The 27799-nt window shown below is 42.1% G+C and overlaps 1 protein-coding gene across 10 annotated transcripts in view; it reads right to left on the bottom strand.

The window, feature by feature from the left end:
* Nucleotides 1–27799, bottom strand: part of sox5 (SRY-box transcription factor 5) — a 396739-nt gene that overhangs the window by 284815 nt on the left and 84125 nt on the right. For 2 of the 10 annotated variants that reach the window (XM_063072334.1, XM_063072338.1), the window contains one exon: nucleotides 17730–17811. The exons of 7 other annotated variants lie outside the window; for them this stretch is intronic. Coding sequence is in view for 1 of the 3 variants with exons in the window: in XM_063072331.1 (XP_062928401.1) it covers nucleotides 27378–27379 (2 nt within the window). In the remaining 2 variants the exon portion in view is untranslated. Of the gene's footprint in view, nucleotides 1–17729; nucleotides 17812–27377; nucleotides 27394–27799 lie in introns of those variants that run through there. One more of the 10 variants, XM_063072331.1, reaches the window with a different exon arrangement.

Below are 27799 nucleotides of genomic sequence, written 5' to 3'. Positions count from 1 at the left end.
ACACATCTGGCTGTGACTGCAGTCGGAAGGTATAGACATGAAGAGGAGAATGATAGGAGAAAAAATACAACAAATTAAGGGAGATAAATCATAGAAGTCAACCAGAGGATCAAACAAGAAAGCAGAAAAGGATGTTTAGAGTGGCAAATATCCAGGGTGACCATTAAGAGAAAAACTCCTTTCCTGGTGTTTGTTGAACTAGCAATGAAATGCACTAATGTCATAGTGCAAATGGCAATATGGCAATACACACACAGTCATAGAATAAACCAGTACAGTTACAGGCCCTTTAGCCAAACCAGTCCATGCTGGCCGGTGTGCCTACCCAGCTAGTCCCAATTTTCTGCAATGGGCAACATCCCAATAGATGGCAAAAGAGTGAGAAATGGCCATGTGTCTGTTTGGTTTAACCTGTCGCTTAGGTTCAGACCAAGCTTCATCAGAATGTTTGTTCCCAGGGGCTTGTACTTATGCATAGTGAGAATGAGGAAAGCAACATGGAGACCTCGAGTAAACTGGTAGAATTCCTTGGCTTCGACGTGAATATCAGTTCAACTATAATAGGTCATGCAACTTGACAGCTAGTTGGTCAACCTGTTAAGGAGTGGGACTGATGAGTTCAATAGTATATGCATAGTTAAATTCAGTGATGCTGCAACGGCAGTTACTCTGGTGACAGGAGGGGTACAGGGATTGGTGGAGTGGTATCGCAACAACAACCTTGCTCTCAATATCAGTAAGACCAAGGAATTAATTGTGGGACTTGAGGAAGAGGAAGTCGAGGGAACACACACCAGTCCTCATTGAGGGATCAGCAGTGGAAAGGGTGAGCAGTTTCAAGTTCCAGGGTGTCAACATGTCTGAGGATCTATCCTGGGCCCAGAATATTGATGCAATTACAAAGAAGGCACAATCATGGCTATATTACAATAGGAGTTTGAGGAGACATGGGATGTCACCAAAGACTCTTGCAAATTTCTATAGACGTACTGTGGAAAGCATTCTAACCAGAGGGGACACTGTACAGGATTGAAAAAAAGCTGCAGAAAGTTTCACACTGAGCCAGGTCCATTATGGGCATTAGCCTCCCCAGTATCAAGGACATCTTCAAAAGGCGATGCCTGAAAGAGATGGCATCCATCATTAAGACCCCAACCACCCAGGACATGCCCTCTTCTCATTGCTACCATCAAGGCAGAGCCTGAAGACATACACTCAGTCTTTTAGGAACAGCTTCTTCCCCCCCACCATCAGATTTCTTAATAAACATTGAGCACACTACCTCACTTTTTTTTCTTTTTCTGCACTAGTTGATTATTTATATTATATTTCTTACTGTAATATAGATTTCAAAATTATGTATTGCAATGACCTGTTGCAACAAAACAACGTATTTCCTGACACATGCCAGTGATGTTAAACCTGATTTTGAATTACTACCCAGTCATTGTGTCGAACTGTTCCTTCCCAAGGCACCAGCACACCTTGGGGGAATGAGGCTCCCCTGTATATTACCCAAGTGTTCAATAACACATGAAATTCAAATTCATTAAGACTTGTATCATATCATCTAGGTTTGATTGCAAAGAATCTCACAAGACAACATCAATTCCATTCGTGGTTGATATGCAAGTATGTAGAATTAGCAGTGCTCATTTCAGAGCAATCAAGAATCCGGTTTCGTATCACCGACAAATGTGAAATTTGTCATTTTGCAGCAGCAGTACAGTCCAAAACTTTAAAAAAAATACTGTAAGTTACAATAAGAAATATATAAAAAATAAGTAGTGCAATAGAGAGCCAATAGTGAGGTAATATTCATGGTTCATGGACTGATGATGGAGGGAAGGATCTCTTCCTAAAACATTGAATGTGTGTCTTCAGGCTCCTGTACATCTTGTCTGAAGGTAGCACTGAGAAGGAGCATGTCCTGGGGTGGTGAGGGATGTTGGATGCCTTTCTGATGCATTGACCTTTGAAGATTTTCTTGGTGGTGGGAGGGTGGGGGGCTAGTGTCCATGGTGGAGCTGGCTGAGTTTACAACTCTCTGCTGCTTTTACGGATCCTGTGAAAGGCACCTCCATAGCAAATGGTGATGCAATGAGTTAGAATGCTCTCCGCAGTACATCTGTAACAATACGCTGGTCTTCAGTGGCATCCAAATCTCCTCTAACTCCTCGTGAAATATAGCCTTTGGTGTGCCTTCTTTGTAACTGCATCAGTATATTGGGCCCAGGATAGATCTTCAGAGATATTAATTCCCAGGAACATGAAAATGTTCACCTTTTCCACTGCTGACCCTTCGATGAGGACTGGTGTGTGTTCCTTCGATTTTCCCCTTCCTGAAGTCCATAATCAATTCCTTGGTCTTCCTGACATGGAGTCCAAGGTAGTAGTTGTGACACCACTCAACAGCTGATCTATCTCACTTCTGTACACCTCCTCATCACCATCTGCTGTGACTCCGCTGACAACAGTTGTATCATTGACGAATTTATAGATAGTGTTTGAAATGAGCCTCGCCACACAGTCATGGGTGTAGAGAGAGTAGAGTAATCAAGAATTGGAACCCTGGATTGCTTTCGTTGCCCTGGCTCAGTGACTTGGTTGCAACTTCCCAATATGCCCTGGTTCACCAATACGTAGAGCAGGAACCCTTGTAGTTTACCTTTCTTAATGTTGAATCATCCAAGGATACACATGGTATGACAGTCTTTAAATTCAATGATTCGGTTTTGGAATCTGTAGTGAAAAAATGGGGCTTGTTGCTTATCGCAAAGTCAAAGTAAAATTTATTATCAAAGTATGTATATATTGTGCTTTATCATAAACTACCTTAAAATTCACTTTCTTGCATGTATGACAGGAAAATGAAGAAACACAATTGGATTTATGGAAAAATACACATAAACAGAAACTGACGAACAACCACTATGCAAAAAAGACAAACTGTGCAAATAAAAAAAATACCAAGATCATGAGCTGTAGATCCCTGAAAATGAGTCAGTAGGTTGTTGAATGAGTTCAGTGTTGAGGTGAGTGAAGTTATCCACAGCAGTTCTGGAGCCTGATTGTTGCAGGGTAATAACCCATCCTGAAAACAGTGCAATGGGAGCTAAGGCTCCGGTACTGTTAGTATTGAGAAGAGTGCAACATGTAGTGTTGCTCAGAGATAGTTAACGTTTTGTGGCTATTAGGGAGTCAAAACATCCCTGTGTTACTACGAAGGATGTGGATCCTAAGGAGGGAAAGCAGTAGCTAATTTCATTAATTAAGCAGACCAGGACAAGACCACAAGACGTAGGAGCAGAATTAGGCCATTTGGCCCTTTACGTCTGCTCTGCCATCCCATCATGTCTAATTTATTATCCCTCTCAGCTCCATTCTTGTGCCTTTTCCTCATGATGCCTTATTACTTTAAGAACTTAGCAACCACCGCTTTAAGTAAACCCATTTCAAGTAAAGGACAGGTTAGGAACAAAGGAAGGCTGATGTGAGATGGTAATAAAATACTTAGAGGTGAGAAACGGTTTTGTATGTAGTATCGTAGAGTCATAGTCACCAGAAACAGGCCCTTTGGCCCAAATGGTCCATGCTGTCCAAGACACCCATCTAATTTATTCTCATTTGATCGTGTTTACCATACAGCCCCCTGAGTCTTTTTTGTCGATGTACCGTACCTGTCCACATGTCTTTTAAATAACACCCAGAAACAGAGAGGACTACATTGAATTAGAATATTTAATTCAATCCCAAATGATGTACCAAAAGCAAAATTAAAAAGATGATATTACAAGAGAGATAAATGGATTTTTTAAAAAATGTTGATGTATTGCCAACAATCATGAAGGTCTAAAATAATTAGACTCACTCTAATAAAAAACGTGCCACAGAGCAACTAAGATTTAACATGTCATCATGATTTAATATGTTTGAATGGAAAAATATTAACTTTTTCTGAGCTATTTACAGATTATTTGAGGGCTAGGACTTTGCCTCTGCCATACGCTCAAGTGCTGAACACTTAGTATGATACCAGTTCAGTTCATTTGCTTCAGAATCAGAGCAACTTTGACACCAATTTCCAAGAGATTTTTAATTGTCCTGGAATGATTACAACCCAGCTTATTCCTTAATAATAGTGAGCATGGACAGCTGACCATTATCCTTACTGCAACATTAGGGTCCCTGACATTATTCCTTCAGATTACCAACTCCTTTGATTGAAGAGCAACAGAGTGGTGCTGCCTCTCAGCTCCAGTACCAGGGCTCGAGACCATGCAATCTGTGTGGAGTTTGCATGCTCCCCCGTGACTGTTTGTTTTTTCTCCAGGTGTCCCAAATACATGGGGGGAGGTTAATCAATGATTGTAAGTTATCCCAAGGGTAGGTACAGTATATGGCAGGAGATTTAGAATGAAACTGTTGGGCATGCGGGAGAGAATTGGCTATCAGAAAATACGTGGGTGGGGGTTGGGATTGCTCTGACTGCCAGCAAAGACTTGATGAGCCAAATGGCCGCCTCTTATTTATAATAAAAAAAGGAAAATAAAAGCCTTTCCATTTTCATTCTCCTCGTGATTTCAAAGCTCTTCTCTTTACTTTGTTTCCTTCAGTTCTCATTGAATGAGAACACACGTAAGTTGAGACCCATAATTATCCACAAACCATTCCAGTGCAGCCACGGCTGTACACACTCACTTAGATCTGGGACGTTAATTATGAGAAAACACAATCTTCCCTTCAAAAGATTTGGGACCATTCTTCATCCTTACCTCACAGGTGTGAAGAGGGATCTCTGATCTGAGTGTCTTATCATTGTGCATTAAAATACAGATTCGTGTTCAGGAGGGTCAGCCACTTGTCAGCTCAGCTGACTGGTATAAATGTAATGATTTTTAAAACAACGTTATTGAGCAGTCTCTCTGCTGAAAATAATAGGTCTCCACTACTATTAAATGAAACATTGGGAAATGCCTCAGCCATTCAAGTCAAAGTAAATTCATTTATTATCAGATATGTATCTGTCACCATTTACCAACTTGAGATTCATTTCCTTGCAGGCATTTACAGGAAAATAAAGAAATATAATAGAATTTATGAACAACTATTCACAAAGATTGACAACAACTAATGTGCAAAAAAAATTGTGAAAATGATTAAAAAAATAATACTGAGAGCATTTGCTGTAGAGATCTTGAAAGTGAGTCTGTAGATTCAGAGCTGAGGCAAGTGAAGTTACTCACACCGGTTCAGGAGCCTGATGGCTGTAGGGTAATAACTGATCTTCAACCTAGTGATGGGTCCTAATGCTCGCATACGTCCTTCACGATGGCAGAGTGAGAAGCGAGCATGGCTTGGAATGTGGGGTCCTTGATGATGGATGCTGCTTTCTTGTGGCAGCTCTCCTTGTAAGTATCCTTGATGGGTCTTCAAGTTCACTCTGCTATTCAATTCATTTGTGGATGATCTCCACACCAGTTCCATTTCCCACCACTGCTTATCATCCTTGCAAGACCCTTATCTCATAAGAATCAGTTAATTGCAGTGTTCAATGCCCTAGTTGCCGAACATTCATAAATACATTAATAAATGATCTCAGAACACACCTCTTGTTCCATTTAGGCTATTGGCAACAGGAGCACCCATTCCTCTGTGAGTCTGGTTGTTCCACTTATCGTTGGTGATTTTAGTATCAGAATTAAACACACTTTCATCATATTGTCTAATGCCAGCAAACTATTGAGAGCAGAGCGGAAAGTACTAAAGTGCTTAATCGGGAAAGCTAAATGACAAATGTTTGAAGAGATTTGGTTATGTCACAAATTTTAATCAGTGTACGTCGAGAGCGTCCTGACCAGTTGTATCACAACCTGAAACGGATCGTCGAACGGAAAGGATCACAAGGGAGCTGTGGATGTGGCCAGCTCCATCATGGACACAAGCCTCCCCACTGTCGAGGACAGCTTCAGGAGGTACTGCCTCAAGAAAGCAGCGTCCATTACTTAGGACCCTCAACCGATCAGGGAGAGGTACAGGAACCCTAAGAGCCATGCTCAACAATTCAGAAACTGCTTCCACTCCACCATCAGACTTCCGCGTAATCTGTGAAGCCATGGACTCTACCTCATTGTTCCTTTTTAACTCGATTTACTTACAACAAATTGCAGATAATCTAAGTCAGTGATAATCGATCTGATTATGATTCTGTACAGCAATATGCTTTTGCTGTAAGATTAAGCAGGAGGAGGAAATCAGGGTTCCATGAGCCAGTCCTCTTTAGGGGGTCAGGGACGGAGAAAGACAGTAACATCAGAGGATCTGCCCTGGAACCGATGTGTAAGTGCCATTACAAAAAGGCACTTCCTTAGAAATTTGCACAGATTCATCGTGCTCGGTGGAAAGTACACAGTTTGATTGCGTCATGCCCTGGTCTGAAAACTCCAATGCCAAAGAATGGAAAAGCCTACAAAGAGTGGTGGACACAACCTAGCCCATGACAAGCAAAGCCCTCTCCATTACTGAGCACATTTACAAGGAGCACTGCCACAAGAAAGCAGCATCCATCGTCTAGAACCCGCACCATCCAGGCCTTGCTCTTTTCGCATTACCAATGGCAGAAGATACAGGAGCCTTTGGTCCCAGGCCATCAGGTTCAGGAGTAGTTATTACCCTACCACCTTTAGGCTTCTGAACCAGTGTGGATAACTTCACTCGCCACAACTCTGAACTGATTCCACAACCTACAGACTCACTTTCAAGGACTCTACAATTCATGTGCTCAATATCACTGATTGTTGATTTGCACATTGTGTCTTCTTTTGTGCAGAAGATGTTTGTCAGTATTTTTCATAAACTCTATTGTATTTCTTTATTTTCCTGCAAATGCCTGCAGGAATATGAATCCCAAGGTGTGATATAGTAACATATTGTATATGTAGTTTGATAATAAACTTACTTTGACTTTAACTTTCCAAGCAGCTTTAATTATTATATAAAGAATGTATTGAGAAGTTTGCCATTATTGTGAGACAACCAGTCCTGTGGTTGGAGGCTTGTGTGTGTGAGTTCTTTTTGCTGTTGTTGTTGTTTTGTTTTCTAAAACACTTCCATCATACCTGCCTGCATCACCACATCAGATGTTCATTCCACGCACCCATCACTCTCAGTAAAAAACTTGCCCCAAATCTCATTTAAACTTATTTTTCTCACCTTATCTGTATGACTTCTCTTATTCGACATTTCAGCCCTGGGAAAAGGCTAAAAACTGTTTCCTTTATCAATGCCTTCCTTTATTTTATATACACCTGACAATTCTCCCCTTAGCTTCCACTGCTCCATAGAAAGCGAGTTAATCCACCCTCTCCTTTTTTGAACATGCCCTCTAATCCGGGCAACATCCCTGTAAACCTCATTTGCACCCGCCCCAAAGCCTCCACACCCTTTCAGAAATGAATATGATACTCCAGATGTGGCCTAACCCTCATTTATAATGACACAGAAAGAGACCATTCAGCCCATCAGCACCATACCAGTTTCCATGGAAGCAATTCTACTTCCCATTCCATGTTGCCCTGTATATCTGCCACTTATTACACTTGTCTCCTTTTTGTATTTTTTTCCCACTTACCTACAGTAAGAGGTCACTTACAATGGCCAATTCACCTATCACATCATATTGTTGGATGTGTGAGGAAACTGGAGCATCCAGAGGAAATGTGGTTGGTTATGAAGAAGGTGCACACTTCGCACAGGCAACGCCAGAGGTTGCACTCGAACCTGGATCTCCGAAGCTGTTCGGCAGTAACACTAACTGCTGCAATGCCCACCATCTCGTGAAGAAGAAGAAGAAGAAATTCAGAACTAAGCTGTGGTAGTTTCCTTACAAAGTGCTTCAGAATACATCAGCATTTTACCACTCAGTTGCTGGAATCTGGGCAAGGACAGCATTTATTACCCATCCATAATGGCCCCTGAATGGCAGTGAGCTATCTTCTTGAACTGCTGCAGTCCTGGTGAAGGTGTCGCTGGGGAGGGAGTTCCAGGATTTAGACGATGAAGGAAGGCAAAATATCTTTTTGTCCAGAGGGGAACCTGCACGTGGTGATGCCCTAGTCTTCTCCAGTGGTAGATATGGCAGGATTGGTAGTTGCTATTAGGGTGGCAATGCACTGTAATTGTCCCAAACAGTTACCAGAGGGTTTGAATGAAATCTGGGAGGGTCAATTCTAGTGCAACTCAAAAGAAACAGACACATTGGCTAACACTGCAATGGAGGAGCAAGACTTTGTCATCTTCATATCAAGTGTGTCAAGATACCCTCTCCAGTAAAATATTCCATAGTGCTAATTAAAGAAGGTTTACACAATCTTCTGGTGTACTGACCAACACGAATCCCTAAAACCACGAAACAGAAAGAGATTACCTATTTACATTTGTTTTCATGTTTGGTGGAGTCTTGCTGAGCACAGATTGGCCTACATGTCCAGCACTGTAGCAATGACAACGATTATGTGGAATGTGTTGTGACTTTCCAAGGCTGTGGAAAAACTGTCCTTACACAACCGTCTCTTTCTTTTCTCGACTTCCTCCTCATCAGGTCCACAGGCTGGTAAAGCAAGGTCTGCACATTAATCGCCAGGGCACTGATGCCTACTGGCAGTTCCATGAAAAAGGCTGTTCAAGTGTTTATAGACAGTGTCAGAGTGGGAGCAGCCCCACAAAAGTATGTATGCTAATTATCATACTGAGCTGTCATTCCCGACTGTATTGTTTCCTTACAAAGTGCTTCAGAATACACCAGCATTTTATCACTGACTCACGTCTAATCCGCTCCGATAATAATTGGTGTTTTTGAGGAAGTGCGCCTTCCCCTTTCAACCATCTGAAGTTAAAGCAGTCAGGAACAGCACAGAAAGAGAGATGATCGACAGTCCTGTCACCTGGAACGCCCCCCCACCGCCCAGTCTAAGCTCGATTTCAAAAACTTTCTGGATGACATTTGTTACATCGCAAACCAACTGTTTGTTATTTTTCTGTTAAGGTAAAGCAATGCTTGACACCATTGTAATGATGAAGTGGGAATCACAGAATGGCCATTTGCATGCAGTATAATCAACAGTGAATAAGGGCATTGTAACATAAATGCATCCTTGCCAACCTTTTCATTATAGAAACAGGTAGGAGTATTCAATGCCATTCTAAAACGTCCAGTTACATAGTACATGACATCTATGCATCCAGAGAGTTATTTCTAGAGGTATTAAAGAGGCAACAGTATGCTAAGTAAAGAATTGGCATTTGTGCAGCATCTTTCCGCAATATCGGAATATATCAGAAATGCTTTAGAGTCAATAAAGTTATATTGCTGATTTGCTTCAGAATTATGCAGTCCAAGTCATACTCAGGTTTCAAACCCCCGATCTGCAGACACCCCGTGCAAGTATGTTTGGGATGGGTGGGATGGATTTTCCAGCTCCTGCGCGGCTGTAGGCACACTCTGAATCAGAGTCAGGTTTATTGTCACTGACGTATGTTGTGAAATTTGTTGCTTTGCAGCAGCACATCACAATATATAAATATTCCAAAAGTTACAATAAGAAATATGTTAAAAAATTTTAAAGTGGTTCTAAAAGTGAGCAAAATATTGAGGAAGTTTGCCTGGGTTCTTTATCTGTTCAGAAGTCAGATGACAGAGAGGAAGAAGTTGTTTGTAAAATGTTGAGTGTGTGTCTTCAGGTTCCTGTGCCTCCTTCCTGATGGTAGCAATGAGAAAGGGGCATGTCCTGAATGGAGGATGCCCTTAATGATGGATGCCGCCTTCTTGAGGCATAGGGTTTTGAAGAGTTGGCGTCTGCCTGCTGAGAGTGGGGTTCTTGCACCTGCCTTCTCTTCTCATCCCAGCCTTCCCAGGCTGCAGCAATCACGTTGAACAGGCAGAGCTGGGAACTCTGGGCAGACCCAATCACTCGCTCACTGGCAGCCACTATTCTCACGCTTGCTTGCTCTCCTTACTCCTATACGCGTGTTTGTTTCCAAGTTACAAATTGTTCAGGTTACAAACCTCAGGAATTGCCCCACTGTAACCTGGGCACTGCCTGTACTTGGGTTTACTTTTCAGCTAATCTTCAATTCATACCATGGATCTTTCTTGTAAAGAGCCTATTTAACAACAATCGTTTAAAAAAATATATTTTTATCCATACCATTTTTTACTTCCAAATTCAACTTCCTCACCATGCTAAAGATATTTGACATGTCTGCTTTGACCCTTATCATGGTTTAGTATGGCAGCAGTCCTGCTCTTGTCCACAAGAAGTTTCAGAGAATTGTAGACATGACTCTGCATATCCAGGAAACCATGGACTCTGTCTACATTTCTCCCTGCCTTGATAAAGCAGCCAACATAATCAAACATCCCACCCACTCTGGACATTCTTCCTTCTCTGCCGCCTACCACTGAGTGGGAGATCTCTCCACATTTCTCACTGCCCCAGTAGAGCGGCCAGCCTAACAAAGACCTCACGCAACCTGGGTATTCTCTCCTCTCCTTGCTCCCATTGGGCAAACAATGAAAAAGCATGAAAGCATCTACCACCAGGCTCTAGCCCAGCTTCAATCTCGCTGTTATAAGAGTATTGAATCGTTCCCTAACAAGAAGATGGACTCTTGACCTGTGGACTTGCACTGTATTTGTCTGTCTGTTCTGCACTTTCTCTATAATTGTAACACTTTATTCTGCATTATATTATTGTTTTCCCTTGTACTACCTCAATGCACTGTTGTAATTAAATTATCTGTCTGGATGGCATGCACTGTACCTCAGTAATAAACCAAGTTATCTATTTACATAAGTAATGTAGTAGTGTCAAAGTCAAAGTCTGTCCTGAGCCTTCTGGTCCATCAGGCCGGTGCTTATGCCGGTTTCTGTGGCGTGAAGCGACTGAGAGTACGAGACTCCCCCCTCGTATAGGATGCCAATCTATCACGAGGTTAGCTCCCAGCATTTTGTTGGTACCCATTTTTCAGCTGGGTGGACTGGAGCAGTGTGTGATTAAGTGCCTTGCTGGGGCTCGAACCCACGACCTTCAGATCGTGAGCCCCACGTCCTAACCACTTGGCCACACGCCACAGTGCAGTAGTGTAGTGGTTAGCAAATTGTTTTACAGTAGCAGTGGCCCAGGCTCACTTCTCAACACTGCCTGTAAGCAGTTTGTACGATCTCCCCGTAGCCATGTGGGAAGCACCAGTAGGGCCTACTCTGCACTCTATGTCAATAAATAAATAAATAAATAATGAAACCAGTATTAACTTAAAACCTTTAACCTTGCTTTCATTGACAGTATCAGAACATCAGATTCATTGCGTTAGTTCATTGGATTGTTCGGTTGCTCCCACATTACAATAGTAACAACTTCCATGCCTATAATACTTCTAATGAATAAAATGAGAACAAATCCAGACAAAAACTGATGTAAAGCAAAAGACATGGACATCAGACTGTGACTAATACCTTGACAACACACTCCATTTTCAAGAGTATCTTAGAGAAGGGCAGAGAGTTGAAAGGTTCGGCAGACAATGCCACAGATCAGGATACTTACAGTTGAATGTGCTGCTGCTAATTGTGCACAAAGTCAGGGTTGCACAGAAGGTTAGAAATTTCAAACTTACAAAGTAAGTTTTATTCTCAAAGAACGTACAAATTATACATCCTTGAGATCTGTTTGCTTAAAGGCAGCCACAAAGCAAGAAACCTGAAAGGAACCAATTTAAAAAATAAATAAAGACAAACTCCTGATTGGCAGAGAAAGGGGGAAAAAACACAAATCATGGAAACAATGGAAGTAAGTAACAACTTTCCGAACCAAAATGTGTCCTTAGATCTGAACTCTGGAGCAGCTCAGAGTAGGCCTTGGTCTCAGCTCATCATATTTGCGGACACAGAGCACAGTAATCACCGCATTCTTAGTAGTCTCAGCGCCATGGAGAGAGGAGTGAACATCACAGGAGAGCGCGTGATGCCTTTCTGGTATATCTGGGCCAGTGTTTAATTGTCCAAACGGTGTATCGTACCTCACACTATGATCTGGGCCCCAGCACAGAAAACTGCAGCGGGCCTAGTCCGTCCACCCAGTAACTTGCTCTGGGCCCAGATTTCGCTGTACAGACTGAAGCTGCTCTCGATTTTTCCAAATCAGCTTGGTGCCCAGCGTGATCGAACCTCTCACCTGGTCCATTTGTATGGGCATCAGAGCTCCTCTGCCTCGACTTCTCCTCTCCAAATGGACCACTCCAACTGCGCTGATTCTGCAATGTACCAGCACGGTCCATCCTTCAAATTCGCTTTGTCTTCATTCGCCTCTTCATTGTTGGCGGTGATAATTTACCACAATTTACTTCAGAAAAGGTGTCATTACTAATGTTTTTAGTCAAATTTCTTGCCTTCTGGACTACCAGTGAGGTTGTCGCACGTATTCGGTAGCGCCAGCTTAAACCGGAAGTTTTATTTGGGGAATTGGGGAAATGCGGTTTTCAGAGAATTGTAGAGCTAGAAAATTTTATGACGCCCAATGCGTGGTCTCGGAGGAAAGTTACATCATTAAAATGTGATTAATCAAGTTCATAGAAACTGGTAACAGATCCATTACCTGAATAGTCAACTTCTACATTACACATTCTTTATCCACCTTATGATATGATGTAGAGCAAAATTCCTCCAGGTTCTTTTACTCTGTTCAAGGAAATGATGAACTTCTACAGGTGTGCTTGTTAACAGTCTTCATTCAATTAGGTCTAACAAAATGCCTTCAAAAAATGAATCCCAAAGATATGGAGACAAATACTTATTTTGATAATAAAGTTACTTTGAACTTTTGAACTTTGATTAACTGCTCATACATTCCATTGTGATGAGGAACATACCTACACTAGACAGCAACCAGAACTACATTTCAAAGTACAGATTTCTGGCCTGTCGTGTTCTCAGTAAAGCACAAGTTCTTCCTTTCAATCATTAGCCATTAAGCTCAGATGTCATTCTTCGCCTGAAGTGTCGGGCATTAATTTTATTATGACGGCCAGTGGTGCAGTGGCATCCACACGGGACTTCAAGGTGAGTGGTTCCGGGTTCAAATCCGGCCTCCTCTGCCTGCATGCTTTCCATCCGTACCAGGTTGAGCATTGGGCCAGCAAATCGGCCACATAGAAAGCAGACAGATGCTAAAGAAACAGCAAGGTTGCAGCCCAATGCACCAGAAGACACAGAAAGGAACAATCACAATTAACTTTATCCAATGGTTTCGGGCGGAGTGCGGTAGACAGATGCAGGAGAACAAAACACGCCCACTAACCCAAAGCAGAAGCCGCTAACTTGTGCACCTAACTAAAGCTGGACAAGAAAGGAGCCAAGCAACATTTCATTGTTAAACCAAGTGGTTCATGAGAAGCAATTTTCTGATACGTCTTCTGGGAGAGCTAGGGGCCTTCCCTTGCCTGAACAACACAACTAATTTTTCCGGAGTTAAAATACAATTGGCCCCACTGATTATGTAATTGGGCCTCTGTTTGCATGAATTCACAAAGCTCCTATACGTTTCCACATAACCATGGAAATACAGGTCACAGTTAAAATAAGGACTAGAATGAGGGCAGTGCTCACAGCCAACACGGGGGAGTTGGATGGGGGATGTGGGGGGGGGTGGGAAGATTTGGCGGGGTGGAAGAAGGATGCATACTGAGGGGTGGAGAGCTGCCTAGCTCTGTTCTGTAGTTAACTGGCATTAAATATTCTGTGAATCTTGATTTCTCTCTTCCGGTTTACTCTCGCACTTGCAAGCTTCTCAAACATAAGAGATTAGTCATCTCAACTGCAATTCGATGAATTTAAGTCACTTGCCTGTGAAGGCTTGTACATTCCATTTCCTCTAATCCCCAAGCCACAGGAACAGTTAAGACTACGTGAAATCTTGACACCGTTACAACCCAGTGATCGGCATAGAATATAGGACATAGAACACTACAGCACAATATAGAACTTTTGGCCCATGATGTTGTGCCAACCTTTTAACCTACTCTGAGATACATCTAACCCTTCCCATAGCTCTCAATTTTTCTATCTAAGAGTTTCTTACATGCTCGATTGTATCTGCCTCTCCCACCACCATCCGCAGCACGTTCCACGTACTCACCACTCTGTGAAAAGCTTACCTCTAACGTCCCCCATATTTTCTTCCAAACACTTTAAAATGATGCCCCCTTCTAGCAGCCATTTCCACCCTGGGAAAAGTTCTCTGGTTACGCAGACAATCTATCCTCAATCAAGTCACAGAGCAGTATAGTTAGTAAGGCCACTGCCTCACCACATCAGAAACTCAGGTTGAATCCTGACCTCTGGTGCCTTCGATATGGAGTTTGCACAGTCCTCCTGTGACCATGTGGGTTTCCTCAAGTCCAAGTTCAAACTGAGTTGTCATTCAACTATACTCATGAATACAGCCTAACAAATTGGTGTATACATTGGGTGGTCCTGATCAGAATCAGTTGAAAGGTCTTAGTTTGATACATCAACTGTGTATTTCCCTCCATAGGTGCTGCCTGACCTGCTGAATTCCTCCAGCGTTGTGGGCGTTTTGCAGTGGATTTCATCTATCAGTGTTGGCTTGCCCGACGCCGGCCCCCTAGGCCTGAGTCGATGTAGTAGTAGTAGTGTTGGCTCATTCGGAAGCCCTCTTTGGTGCTCTTGCTTCTGAGTGTGAATGTGTGTCATATCAATGCACATTCTAAGGTTTAAGCACAATAATGTTCAGCTGTGCCTGCAGAGGCAGCACTGAGGGAGTGCGCTGCTACTGGAGGTAATGCCTTTCGCTGGAGGCATCAAACCGAAGCTCAGATCACCTGCTCAGGCAGACAGTGAAAGTTCCCCAGCAGTTTTGGAACTTTTTAAACATTTTTATTTAATTTTTTATTTAGATCTTATTTTATCTGAATTGTTATTTAGAGGTATAGCACAGTGACAGGCCCTTCTGGCCCAAAGAGCCTGCACCAACTGTTGATTTTGGAATGTGGGAGGAAACTGGATTACCCAGAGGAAACCCGCACGATCATGGGGAGGATGTACCAACTGCTCACAAACATCAGGGTACTTGAACCCGGGCTTCTGGTGCTGTAACCGCCACGCAACCATGCCGACCATACAAAAGGCCCAGTGGCCCATTAGGTTATACAACCGTCAAGCAGCTGTTTACAGGAATCCTACGTTAATTCCCATTGATCCTCCCCACACTCCCATCGGCTCCAGCCCAGTTTCTACCACTCACTCATAGACTAGTTGCAGTTCAGGAACGACTTCTTCCCCTTTGCCGTTGGATTTCTCAACAGAATATGAACCAACACATGATCACCACTTCACTACTTTTGCTCCCTTTTTACAATACTTATTTAATGTTACATATATATTTATTGTAATTTATATCTTATTGTAATTTATAGCTTTTTATTGTATTGCATTGTACTGCTGCCACAAACATTTCACAACGTGTGTTCAGTGATATTAAACCTGATTCTGATTTACGGAGACCAATTAAACTACCTACCCCATGTGAGGGAAACCAGAGCACCACACATTAACAGGGATGACAGACAAACTCTAGACACAGCCAGAACCGGAGGTCAGGTTCAAACCCAGGACTCTGGTACAGTGAGGCAGCAGATCTATGAGCAGTGCCACCGCATTGCCCCTAATGACATAGGCAGGGATATGCGGGATTGATGATGAGAGATGAGATCTGGAGGATGGAGATTGGGGGTTGGGGGTGGTAGTTGGAGGTGAACGGAGATCCCACAGAGTGGGATCAGCAAAGGCAATCAAAGGTCTCATCATGAAGAATCTACATTTTGAAACTTGCTGCAATTTAGAGTTCATATATCAATTGGGACAGTGCTGACACGGGGCTCCCACATTAACCAGACACATGAGGCTTTGCTGTCACACAGTCCTTACAGTACACATTGTTCAGTACTAACTTACTGCTGCATCTTAAACAGCAAAAAATAGAATCATCATAAACAAAATGTCAAATACAGAAAAACATTTCCCCGCATTTTTAATTCAGTGTCTAAACCCCTACACCTGCTGCTATAATTACACAAGACAAATCCTGAAAAAACTGCACCACAAAGCATGCATATAATTTCACCCACCGGTCTAGCTTGGAGAAGTCTGCTGTTTTGTGTTTAAACCAGACACAATTCCAACACCAGTATCATTTTAATACCTGTCGTTTGTGGCTTATTAACTTGTTCACTACCAGCTACCAATGTGATGTAACTTCCCTTAACTCCCTGGCATGTTTAAGGTGCCATCTGGTATCCTTTGTGATTAGGAATTTTACTTAGCTAGAGATTTACCCCCTTTAGGTATGAATAACTTGGGCATTTTTGCTTCAAGGAGAAAGATCAGAGTGTGACTTATGTATGGCTTTCAGGAGTTCACTTTGTAGTGAAATTATTTTCACAAGTGAAAATATTATCATCATTTCCATCACTGATCCTAGAGACCTTGTACTTCCCTATTAAGTCTGTGGCCTCCTTCCTCCAAGCGGAGGTTGAATTACATTAAAAATTCAAAGGGCACATGTAGCCGGATCAGCATCTTCTCTCATGCGCTTCTGCAACATCAAATTCTCCATGGAAAGGCAGAAAAGAGACTCACTTTCCAGACTAAGGCTCAAACCATTTTTGATGTCCAAATCCCAGAGATATGGTGGTCTGCTTATTGGCACATACCAGATGCTGGAGGAACTTAGCAGGTCAGGCAGCATCTATGGAGGGGAATAAACAACTGAAGTTTTGGGCTCAGACCCTTCATCAGACCTGCAACATCAACTGTTCATTCCTCTCCATAGATGCTGCCTGACCTGCTGAGTTCCTCCAGCATTTTCTATGTATTATTCTGAATTTCTAACATCTGCAGAATCTCTTCTAGATATGGTCTGCTAGGAAGGGATGTGTAAATTGTAATATATACCTGCAGTAAAGCAATCTTATTGGGAGGTGGCATTTGCACAAGTCGATAACTATATTCTTCTGAAACATAAACTTAACCCTTTTGAATAAGAAAGATAACTCTTTATGACATTATTTATGGGAGTGTTACAGCAACCTTGCTTATTTTTATTCTTTCTAGTTCTCTTCTAATATTTATATCTGTGCACTTGTAATCTTACTGTGACACTGTAATTTCCTTTGGGATCAATAACGTATCTATCCATCTATCTATCTATATCTTACGGGCCTTCACTTTGTTGCCTAAGGATAGAGCTAACAATTGTCCAGGCCTTGCTCTCCACTCCCTGCAGCAACCTTTTCTCACAAGTAACACTCCTGCTTTAGCCCATTGGCTGTAGGTTCAAACACCACTTCAGTGCCTCAAACGAATGTTTCTACCTCGCAATCCTATGCAATGCTGTGGAAGTACAATTGAAGGTGCCTTCTATGGTATGAAGCATTAAATCAAGGTCTGACCTGCCCTATCAGCGGAAGATGAAAGCTCAAAGAAAAGCAGAAGATGTCCTCACCAACATTTATATCTCAACCATTATAATTGGAAGCACATTATCTGGTCATTATCACATTGCTGTTTATAGCTCCCTTGCGTGAATATTGTCTGCACTAGTGTTACATTGCAACCTTTAGTACACTTAACATTGTGAAAAATATATATCATTTACCTCACTATTCCCTTTCACTTTCTGCTGATGCTTTAGCCTCGACTCTTGAATCCAATATTCAATTCAGATCAGATCCTCCAGTCTAGAATTGAATGCAGTAGGATAAAAACATACACCCATTATACTTTAAGGCTTTTACAGTTCGGGCCACCTGATCTGCATTCAATGTGCTCAACAGCATCAGGCAGGCAAATGAAATAAAGATGTGCACTGGAGCTAACTAAGTAATCAGATTTTGGATATGTTAACCTGGTTAATACATTATGGGAATTAACTTTACATTTCAGATTTTGTTGTTGAATCTGTGAAACTGCCAGCACTGACCTCATTAAGGCAGACATCCATGAACATTGAAAACAAAATTTCTTTTTCAATAAATTATGACCATATTATGCAGGAAATCTCACTGGAAATGCGTTAATTTTCAATTGTTTTATTAAGGAAACTGCACAAAAAAAGTTAGAATATGCTAATAGAGCTGTTCTGACTTTGTAATTAATTTCCATGCCAGCTTTCTTTCAGTCCTTACTTAGGATACAGAACACTGGTGCCAACTCTCGAGGTTTATCCTGAAGTTTCCAGGAACCGATGAGTAATGCCTGAATGGTGCAGCAAGCAACCCAGGTTTACTTGCTCTCAGAACGTCTGTGCCTCTTGCAAGACTTGCATATATTGCTCATCAACACTTGCCCAGTAAGCTGGCAGTGGTTCTGAAGGGCTTACAAATACAGTTATCTTCAGGGCCGGAACTTCAGATCCATCACACAACAGGTGTCATTCACCAAAGTGACATTTGAGATTTTTTGACAGTCCACAAGCAATGTGGTCATTTTTACTGATAACAGGTTCATATTCTCCCGAATTATTTTTCCTCAGTATTAATTTTATCAAGAACCTGAAACTCTCAGGGGATTTAAAATCATTTTCTGGAATGTTCTAAATTATGACTCAGTGCAATAGAACTGTAAAGCCATTTGTGAAGCTATCCTTCTGACAAAGCTTTCAATTATCTTTCCTTCATATTTCCATCTTGAATTCATACCCATAACCTCACCCCTACTTCCACAAACCTCTCCAACCCCTCCATATCGCTTTAATGCACACTGGGATTATTTTTATTAAAAGTGCTCCAAAATGAAAATTTTAATGACGATTGAAGGACCTGAATTAATGATGAAACGTGACTTCACCATTCTGATTGAACGCAAGCTTATATTTGAAATCTAGATAAATGCCTTTGAGTGCATAATCTCCAGAAGAGTCTAACCTGAAAGGCTGAGATTTTTCTCGTTGTTTTCATTGCAAGCACAGACAGTGTAATTGGAAAGGTCTATACAGTACCAAATAGGATCAATACTAGACAATGGACAACATCCTTGTCCATTCAAGCTATCCACACAACTCTATCAAATGTCTGGTTCTCTTTTTCTTTCATGATCAAGCTTGTCAGACAATAGCCAGAGACTTAAGACTGATTTATGTGCACCGTATTTGCACATGACAAACTATTCTTTTATCCAGCTGAACTGGGGGTAGAGGGTGGGTGGGTGGAGGGGTGGGGAGGAGCTGGTGAGGAGAATCGAAAAGGGGGCCGCCCACGAAGAAGACATTGAATGGGGATTTTCAAATCATTAAGGCTCCAGGTTTAATTATAAAAGACAAATATAAGCAAAGCACCCCTGTTACAATTCAGAACTGAGGGTAATTGGAAAAAGAGAGGAAAAGGGGGAAATTTTCAAGTTGTAAAAGTAGAATTAAAGAAGGAAGTTAATTTCATTCACTTGCCCACTTTAGAAGAAGTTTACTGTCAACACAACTGGGAAACCTTTTAAATTTACGGGCTCCAAGTCTGACATTTGCAACATGTGATGCCTTTTTTACATTTTATACAGATAGCTAAACTTTATTTATCTTAGATGACAGCCAGCAATAGCCAAAGTGTATGGTATGAGCGTGGGTGGGATGGTGGGTGGGGTGACTTGGACAGGGGTGTTAGCTGGTTAAAGAAACTGTATACAGGCAGTTTTGCTGGTTTAATTAGCATGGAATATGGGCCCTTTCATGTGTAATTCAGAACATGAACACCTGGTGTGTGGCACATCAAAGCACAGGAAAAAACATGGAACAATACAACAGAGGGAGAGAACAACGGAATGAGATAAGACAAAGTATTTACATCTGACCTCCAAATCTGTACAAATAAACCTGTAGGCTGAATCATCCAATCAATATGGAGGGTTGGGCAAGCAATCTTCTTAAAGTAGACTTCTAGCTTCAACTTAATTGCTTTTTAAAAAAAACCTTAATGTAGAAGAGGGGCATTTAAAAACAGAGAAGGTGAAGTGTAACTTTCTCTGTGGTGACAGGAGTTTGCAGCCCCGTTCAGATTGCTCATCGTTAATTTGCAGTGGGGAATGTGTCACACATTATAAACCCACCAATATACAAACATCTCCTTCCCCCCCCCCACCCAACCCATCTCACAGAAACCAGTACCAGACAACAGCCTCACAAACTGCTCAGCTGCAACTGTTCCAAGTCGAATAATTACAACTTGTCAAAAAGAATTAATTTTCCCATTTCTCATAAAGATGTGTAAAAATTACCATGTTATTATACACTGACACTCTCCGGAGGCGAGTACAGAATTTAATTTTGAATTCTTTCCGCACATTAAATTAAATCCATAAATAAGAGTTTAGGCATTCAGTTGGAAGCATATGTTCGTTAGGAGAACGACATCAGACACACGCTGTAATGGTTGTTGTAATGTTTTAATAGCTCCGTTCTTCTAAGCACCAATAAATTTACATGATCATAACAATCCAAGGCATAAGGGAAACCCATTACTGTCTGAGCAAAAGCAACAATGTTAACAGGAGGAAAAAAGTGAAATGCTTTTAAATAAAATTAGACAAGCATATGCATCTCAGCTACTGCTGCTTGGCTGAATAAATGCAAGTTCTTAATAGAAGCTATCATTTGATCAAACCCGGAAATATCTTTTTTAGAAAATAGTTGTCCATTGTGTTGAGTGTGGGGTGACCAAAGCCTGTGAGAGCGAAAGGAAAATAAGACTATTTGGCAGCGTTCATTTATTATAGAAAAAAAGTTGCCAAGTAGCCTTTTACATTAAACAAAAGTAGTTTCTACCTGTTTATTTGAGGCACAGTTGGAAAAGTATTCCATTGTTAAAAATCCTAACCAACTTTATTCTTTCTCTGCACAATTGACTTCTCTTGGGAAACATTGTTCAATAAAAAGCTTTTTCCCATTCTCTCTTTCTTCAGAGTGGGAGAAAGGAGAAAGAACTGAGCTTTTTACTCCAGCAGCTTTCTCGGGTGGTTCTCAATAATCCTCATTTTAACACTGAGTTAGCACTGTGTATGGGACAGCTATTATGTTTAGAAACATAGAAAACCTACAGCACAGTACAGGCCCTTCGGCCCACAAAGCTGTGCCAAACATGTCCCTACCTCAGAAATTACCTAGGGATACCCATAGCACTTTATAGTCTAAGCCCTCTAGTTTGTCGTATTCAGTTGGTGTGTATGGTGAGAGAGAGAGAGAGAGAGAGAGAGAGAGAGAGAGGGAGAGAGAGAGAGAGAGAGAGAGAGTGAGTGTGTGTGTGTGTGTGTGTGTGTGTGTGTGTGTGCACATAGATACACGTGTGTATATATAGTATAGCGCATACGGACCCTTTATCTAAGAAAGGGTGAAAGGATGTGTTGACATTAGTGAAAGTCTAGAGGAGGTTCACGAGAATGGCCCTGGGAATGAAAGGGTTAACATCCGAGGAGCATTTGATAGCTGTGGGGCTGTACTTGCTGGAATTTAGAAGAATGTGGGTGGATCCCAATGAAACCTATTGAATATTGAAAGGCCTATATAGAGTGGACATGGATAGGAGTCTAAGGCCAGGGGGCATAGCCTCAGAATACAAGGATGCTCCTTTAGATTAGAGACTGGAGAAATTTCTTTAGCCAGAGGGTGGTGAATCTGTGTAATTCGTTACTACAAATGGCCTGGAGGCCAAGCATTGGGTATATTCAAAATGAATGTTGATAGGATCTTAACTCGTAAGGATGTCAAATGTTATGGGGAAAAGGCAGGAACCATGGTAGAATGGTGGAGCAGACTTGGTAGGCCGAATGGCCTAATTCTGCTTGTATGTCTTATGGTCCTATTTACACCTAAGACTCAGATACAGCATGAAGTGAAACTGACAAGGAGCACCTGTTCTAAACAGATGTCCAGACTGTGAATGGGGTGATGCTGCAGCCTCCTTTGTGTTGGTGAAGTAACAGCAGAAACAAAGAGAGAGACAGGTAAAAAATGCACAACTAGTATATGGCTGCCGATTCTACTCAAAACTCTGTTGTTAAAATGACAAGTAACCCACTCCCTGTAAAGCCAGCGTCGATGCTACTTGTTGCTGCAGTAGTTGGACGGAAACAAAAGCCATTGTCTACAGGCTTCGATGGGGTTGACTAAACCTACACTAGTGCTCTCCACCATTATTCACATGGCTGACGCTGTACTCAGATACTTCCATTCACACCTGCCCTGGTGTGGCCAGAGCAGCCACCCATGATGATTTCTTCTTACGCCATCTTCAATGCTAAGGATTCCTGTGCATACACTGCCCCTTGACAGTGCCACACCAAAACACAGTTGACATCCACATATTAACCAGTGACAACTGGCTTCACCTCACCTCCAACTCCCTTGGCCCTTCAATACTTCCAGGTTCTTACACTGGTTGTCTGCCTTACACCATAGGAGAAACAGAAATGCAACACACACAAAATGCTGGAGAAACCCAGCAGGTTAGGCAGCATCTATGGAAATGAATAAACAGTTGATGTTTCAGGCCGGCCAAGACCCTTTTTTAAGACTGGAAAAGGGAGTGGGGGGTGGGGACATCAGAATAAAAAGGGTGGGGGGAGGGGAGGGAGGATAACCAGAAGCTGACTGATAAGTGAAGCCAGGTGGGAAGGAAAGACAAAAGGCTGGAGAAGAAGGAATCTGATAGGAGAGGAGAGGGCATCTAAGTGAAAGTGAAAATGTGTAATACCTTCAATATAGTGACACGGGCAGGGATGTTTCCATGGAACCTGGATGCCTTCACTATATCAAAGGTGCTATATAAAGATCTGTCTTTGTTGTTGCTGTATTAACACTTAACAGGTTAATGAGATGGGTCACCTCGTTGTAGGAAAGATGTGGAAGCTTTAGAGCGGGTGCAGAGGAGATTTACCAGGATGCTGCCTGGATTAGACAGCATATCTAGGGTGAGCGAGCTGGAACTTTTCTCTTTGGAGTGAAGAAAGATGAGAGGTTACTTGATAGAGATGTACAAGAAGATTAGAGGCATAGATTGAGTGAATAGTCTGAGACTTTTCCCAGCGCAGGAATGGCTAGCACGAGTGGACAAAATTTTAAGGTGACTGGAGGAAGTATAGGGGATGTCAGAGGTAAGTTTTTTTATACAAAGAGACCCTTTATGAAGAGTATGTAGAGTACTCTGCCCGGGGTGATAGTAGAGGCAGATGCATTATGGACATTTAAGAAACTTGTTAAGAAACACTGACAATAGAAAAATGGAGGAGGCTTCATCTTAGAGTTGATTAAAACATTGGCACAGCATCGTGGGCTGTGCTGTAAAGTTCTACGTAATGGAAAGATTAAAAAGATTTCACATTGCTGCATAAATTGGGAGAATTTGTTCCCAGGGCAGATGTGGCAATAAGCAAAGTACAATATACAGAGCAGTACAATATGGAGAGCAGGCTGATGCCCAATGCAACACGCAGCTCCACGCAACTGATGAATCCAAAGGAACGACAGAGTCCAATACAGTTTGGCATCAGTAGCATCAAGGAGTAGCTAGTCAGCATTGCACTCAACATTTGATTGCCTTAGAGACTCCAGCTCCAGATTTTTCCTTGGGGTTTACTCCCAAACCTTCCCCATGAGGGGTATAGCCACAAGGCAGTGGGGTTTTAGGTTTGAGATCAGTTTTTCTTCTCCTGGATGAGCTGCCAACCACGGCCGAAGAGCCCCATCTACCCGAAGTGACTTGTTTTAAAGTTGGTTTATATGGTAACATTGATAATAAATTTATTCTGATTTTGACTTGACTTTGAATTTAAGACCCTATTTTAAACTGTCTTCCCAGTGTCATGGGCTATTTGCATTTGCTTGATTCTGTAGTGATTGGATCAATTTTATTTCACTTCCACAGTAAATACAGTGAAATACTTTCACCCAGATTAGTTGTGAACTAGTACTGGCGATTACAGACTCTGTACTTCAAGTGAGTTTGGGCCACAGTGCCTCATCTCTTACAAAGTGAGGGAGCTTGAGATAGTGCTGTCAAAACCAAAAAAAAACACACCAGCTTTTGCCCTGGTTTTTGGCAAGGAACACCCTGAAGCAATAATCTCATCCCTTTGTAGTCTCCCACATTCCCCTTGTACCCCTGGGATCCTCCCACTCACCCACAATTGAGTGCAATATTGAAAATATCAGATGGTAAGGGCATAGGGAAAGTGCTTCCATTTGGTTGAATGCACATAAATAATGCAATAAGCAATTTTTGAAGAAGGTCTTCACTAAGGAAATGGTTGGAATATGGACAAAATACCTGACGCTGAGTTTAATAACTTGGAGGCATTTGAGGGGAAACGTGGAGAAAAAGGTTTCGAAGGATGTAACGAAAAGATTATTTGAAACCGATGTAAGTTTAATGGAACAGAGAATCCAAGACATGTAGGGGCACAGTTAGCAGTTAGTGTCACAAGAAGAGAGGGTAGTTAACAGGAAATTTAGAGTGTTTAGAGAGGGTGATGAGGAGGGCATTTAGCATGCTGCCCCTCATCAGTCAAGTCACTGAGTATAGGAGTTGGGAAGTTAAGTTGCAGTCCTATAAGATGTCAGGGAGCCTGCACTTGGCACACTGTGTACAGGTTGGTCACCCTGTTATAGGAAGGATGTTATTAAACTAAAAAGAGTGCAAAAAAAAAAAGATTTACCATGATGTTGGCTGGACTTGGAAACCAAAGTTACAAGGAGAGGTTGTGTAAACTTTGGTGTTAATTCCCTGGAACATAAGAGATTGAGGGGTGAACCAGTAGTGGTATACAAGATTATGAGGGACATTGGGCGAAAGCACATAATTTTTTCCCAGGGAGGGGGTGCTCAAAACAAGAGGGCATAGGTTTATGCTCAGAGATGGAAGATGTAAAACAGACATCAGGAGCAGCTTCTTCATGCAAAGGGTGGTGTGTATTTGGAATCAGCTGACAGAAATACTAGTTGAGGTGAGCACATTAGCAACACTTAAAGCCATCCCAATGACTACATTGGATAGGAAAGGTTTAGAGGGCTATGGGCCAAATACGGGCAGATGGGACTGGCTCGCTGGTCAACACTGGCAGCATGGATATGTTGGGCTAAAGGGCCAGTTTCTGTGCTGTTTGACTCAATAACTCGAAATGTCAGGATAGGCCCAGCAGAGCTTCAGTGCTATGCATGTAGTCAAGTGCTCAGCCAGTCATAGTCCCAGCAAGACAGAGCTGCAGTCTTGTGACATTCACATCGCACCTCGAGAGCTGGAACTGTGACTCACTGGAGCTTGTAGATTAAAGTCCGCCCATTCAGTAAGAGTAAGAAGTCTCCGGGAACTCAAGCCCTAAAACTGGGTGCTGAATCTGCATGTTGCTTAGTGCTAGTGGGCATGCTGGTTTTAATTACCTGTCAGATGAATCTCTCCGTTGACAATGGCATAAGGTCACGTAAAGTAACACTAAGTCAAGTTCAATTCAAAACAAGACATTAAAAGAAACGATAATGGGCTGGCTGAGGACTGGAGAATTTTAGCACTCAGTGAACTAAACGTAGAAGTATTTCACTTCAATATCCGTTGAATGGCCAGTTATATTGTTTCAATTTAGTACAATGGATGACAATGCTAACATGACTTTACCTATGCATTGAACTTAATTGATAAGATATTGCACATGGGTCATAAAGAGCAGAAACATGTCCTTCTGCCCATCCATGGTAACCGTCAAAAACAATCTAACCCATTTTACGAATAAATTCTTCTCGGACTTCCAGCTGGGTGCAGGCATTGATTTTAACCAACGTTTCGCTAACAAACTCTGCCATCGTCATCAGGGATGACACCTGGGCATGTCTAGTCTAGTGGTACTTATACCCCCATCACCCATCCCTCCTGCTTGGTTAATCCTCATCCAATCAGGTTTTTCCGCTTTCCCACCTTGTTTACAATAGAATTCCAGTTTTTACTTGGAGCAAGACCTTCGTCTTTGTTCAAATTCTTTTCCTCTAGTTTATTTCAATGGCTTCCTTCAATTGGTGTGGCAAAGTAGTTTTATGCCGTTGAAGTCAATCCTATAGCCATTGCAAATGCAAACTTTTGCTACCGCCAATTGCTCTTGGTAACCCAAACAAAGATGAAGGTCTCACTCTAATGCTCAGGCAGCCCGTTATCTTTTCTTTTAATGTCTTGAATACCAATGGACTAGGCATGGCCAGGCATCATCCCTGATGAAGATGGCAACGTTTGTCATCGAAATGTCAGTTAAATTGATACCAGTACCCGGCTGGAAGCCCGAGAAAAGTTTATTCATCATGTACACTGGGAAAGCACTGGATCCTCTTTTAACCCATTTATTCCTCCCCTCCCAACACCCCCAACATTTCCATTAATTTCAAGTTCTTGGGTATCAACATCTCGGAAGATCTATCCTGGGAGCAACATATTGATGCAATTACAAAGAAGACGAGCCAGTGGTCCTATTTCATTAGGAGTTTGAGGAGAACATGTCATCAAAGACTAGCAAGTTTCAATAGAGCATCCTAACTTGTTGCATCACCATTTGGTATGGAGGGGCCACTGCACAGAATCACAAAAAGCTGCAGAGGGTTGTAAACTCAACCAGTTCCATCATGGCCACCAACCTCTCCGCCATCATGGGCACCTTCAAAAGGTGATCTCTCAAGAAGGTAGCATCCATCATTAAGGGGAGCCACCACCCAGGACATGCCCCCTTCTCACTATTACCAACACAGAAGAGGAGCAGGAGTCTTTAGACACACACTCAGTGTTTTAGGAAAAGCATCTTTTCCTCCACTATTATATTTCTGAATATACAATGAACCCATGAACTCTACCTTAATTTTTTTTGCTCACATTTTGCAATACTTGTTTAAAATTTTATACATTTCATTACTATTTATTGTATATTTTATGTATTACACTGTACTGTCACTGCAGAACAACAAATTTCACAACATATGTCAGTGATAAAGCTGATTCTGCTTCCGCCCAGAAGCTACCCTTCACCTACATACTAGTGCAATTACCCTACCAACCTGCATATCTTTGTGATTTGTCACAGGGAGAACATGCCAACTCCACACAAAGGTCTGGGTGAAACCCTGAACAATGGAGATATGAGGTGATGGCTCTATTGATTCTGATATTGCATGGTTTTCCATGTCTGTTCCCATATCTCACACTATCAACTCACCACCATTGCCAGTAACCACCTCTCAATGCAAACAAAGTCATCACTAACATTAAAAAACACTTTCAGGAACAAAGCTGGTACTTACATAGTGGCCTTCTTTGCTCAAGACATGCCAAAGAACTTTCATAATCAGTGAACCAATGTAAGTGTTATGACGGATCCAGCCCAACAACTACTGAATGGATGGCATTGTCTCAACTGTTGCTATTTTTGTACAAGTGGGAGGGGGTTACCCAGCCATATTTCCTTGCACATCAAATGGGGTTGTGAAACTTGATGTCTCCCCACAAGTCTCTGTTTTTAGCAGCACAGTCGTCCCTCCTGCTGTTCCTGCCTTCATAGCCGGGTGCACTTGGCTCCCGTTCATCCCATACCACTTGCTGGGTGGTGGGCTCTGTAAACACCCTCCACCCCATGAATCCTTGCAGGCCCAGCTGCTGAAGGCAATGCTGCTGCCCATGTCCACCCTGGTCAGTAGGAATAGCAGCCCAATGCCAATAGGGGAAA

Source organism: Mobula hypostoma, chromosome 20, assembly GCF_963921235.1.
Source record: "Mobula hypostoma chromosome 20, sMobHyp1.1, whole genome shotgun sequence".
Lineage (NCBI taxonomy): Eukaryota > Metazoa > Chordata > Chondrichthyes > Myliobatiformes > Myliobatidae > Mobula > Mobula hypostoma.
Note: the sequence above shows the minus strand (reverse complement) of the source record. Positions and strands in the feature narration are given on the sequence as shown.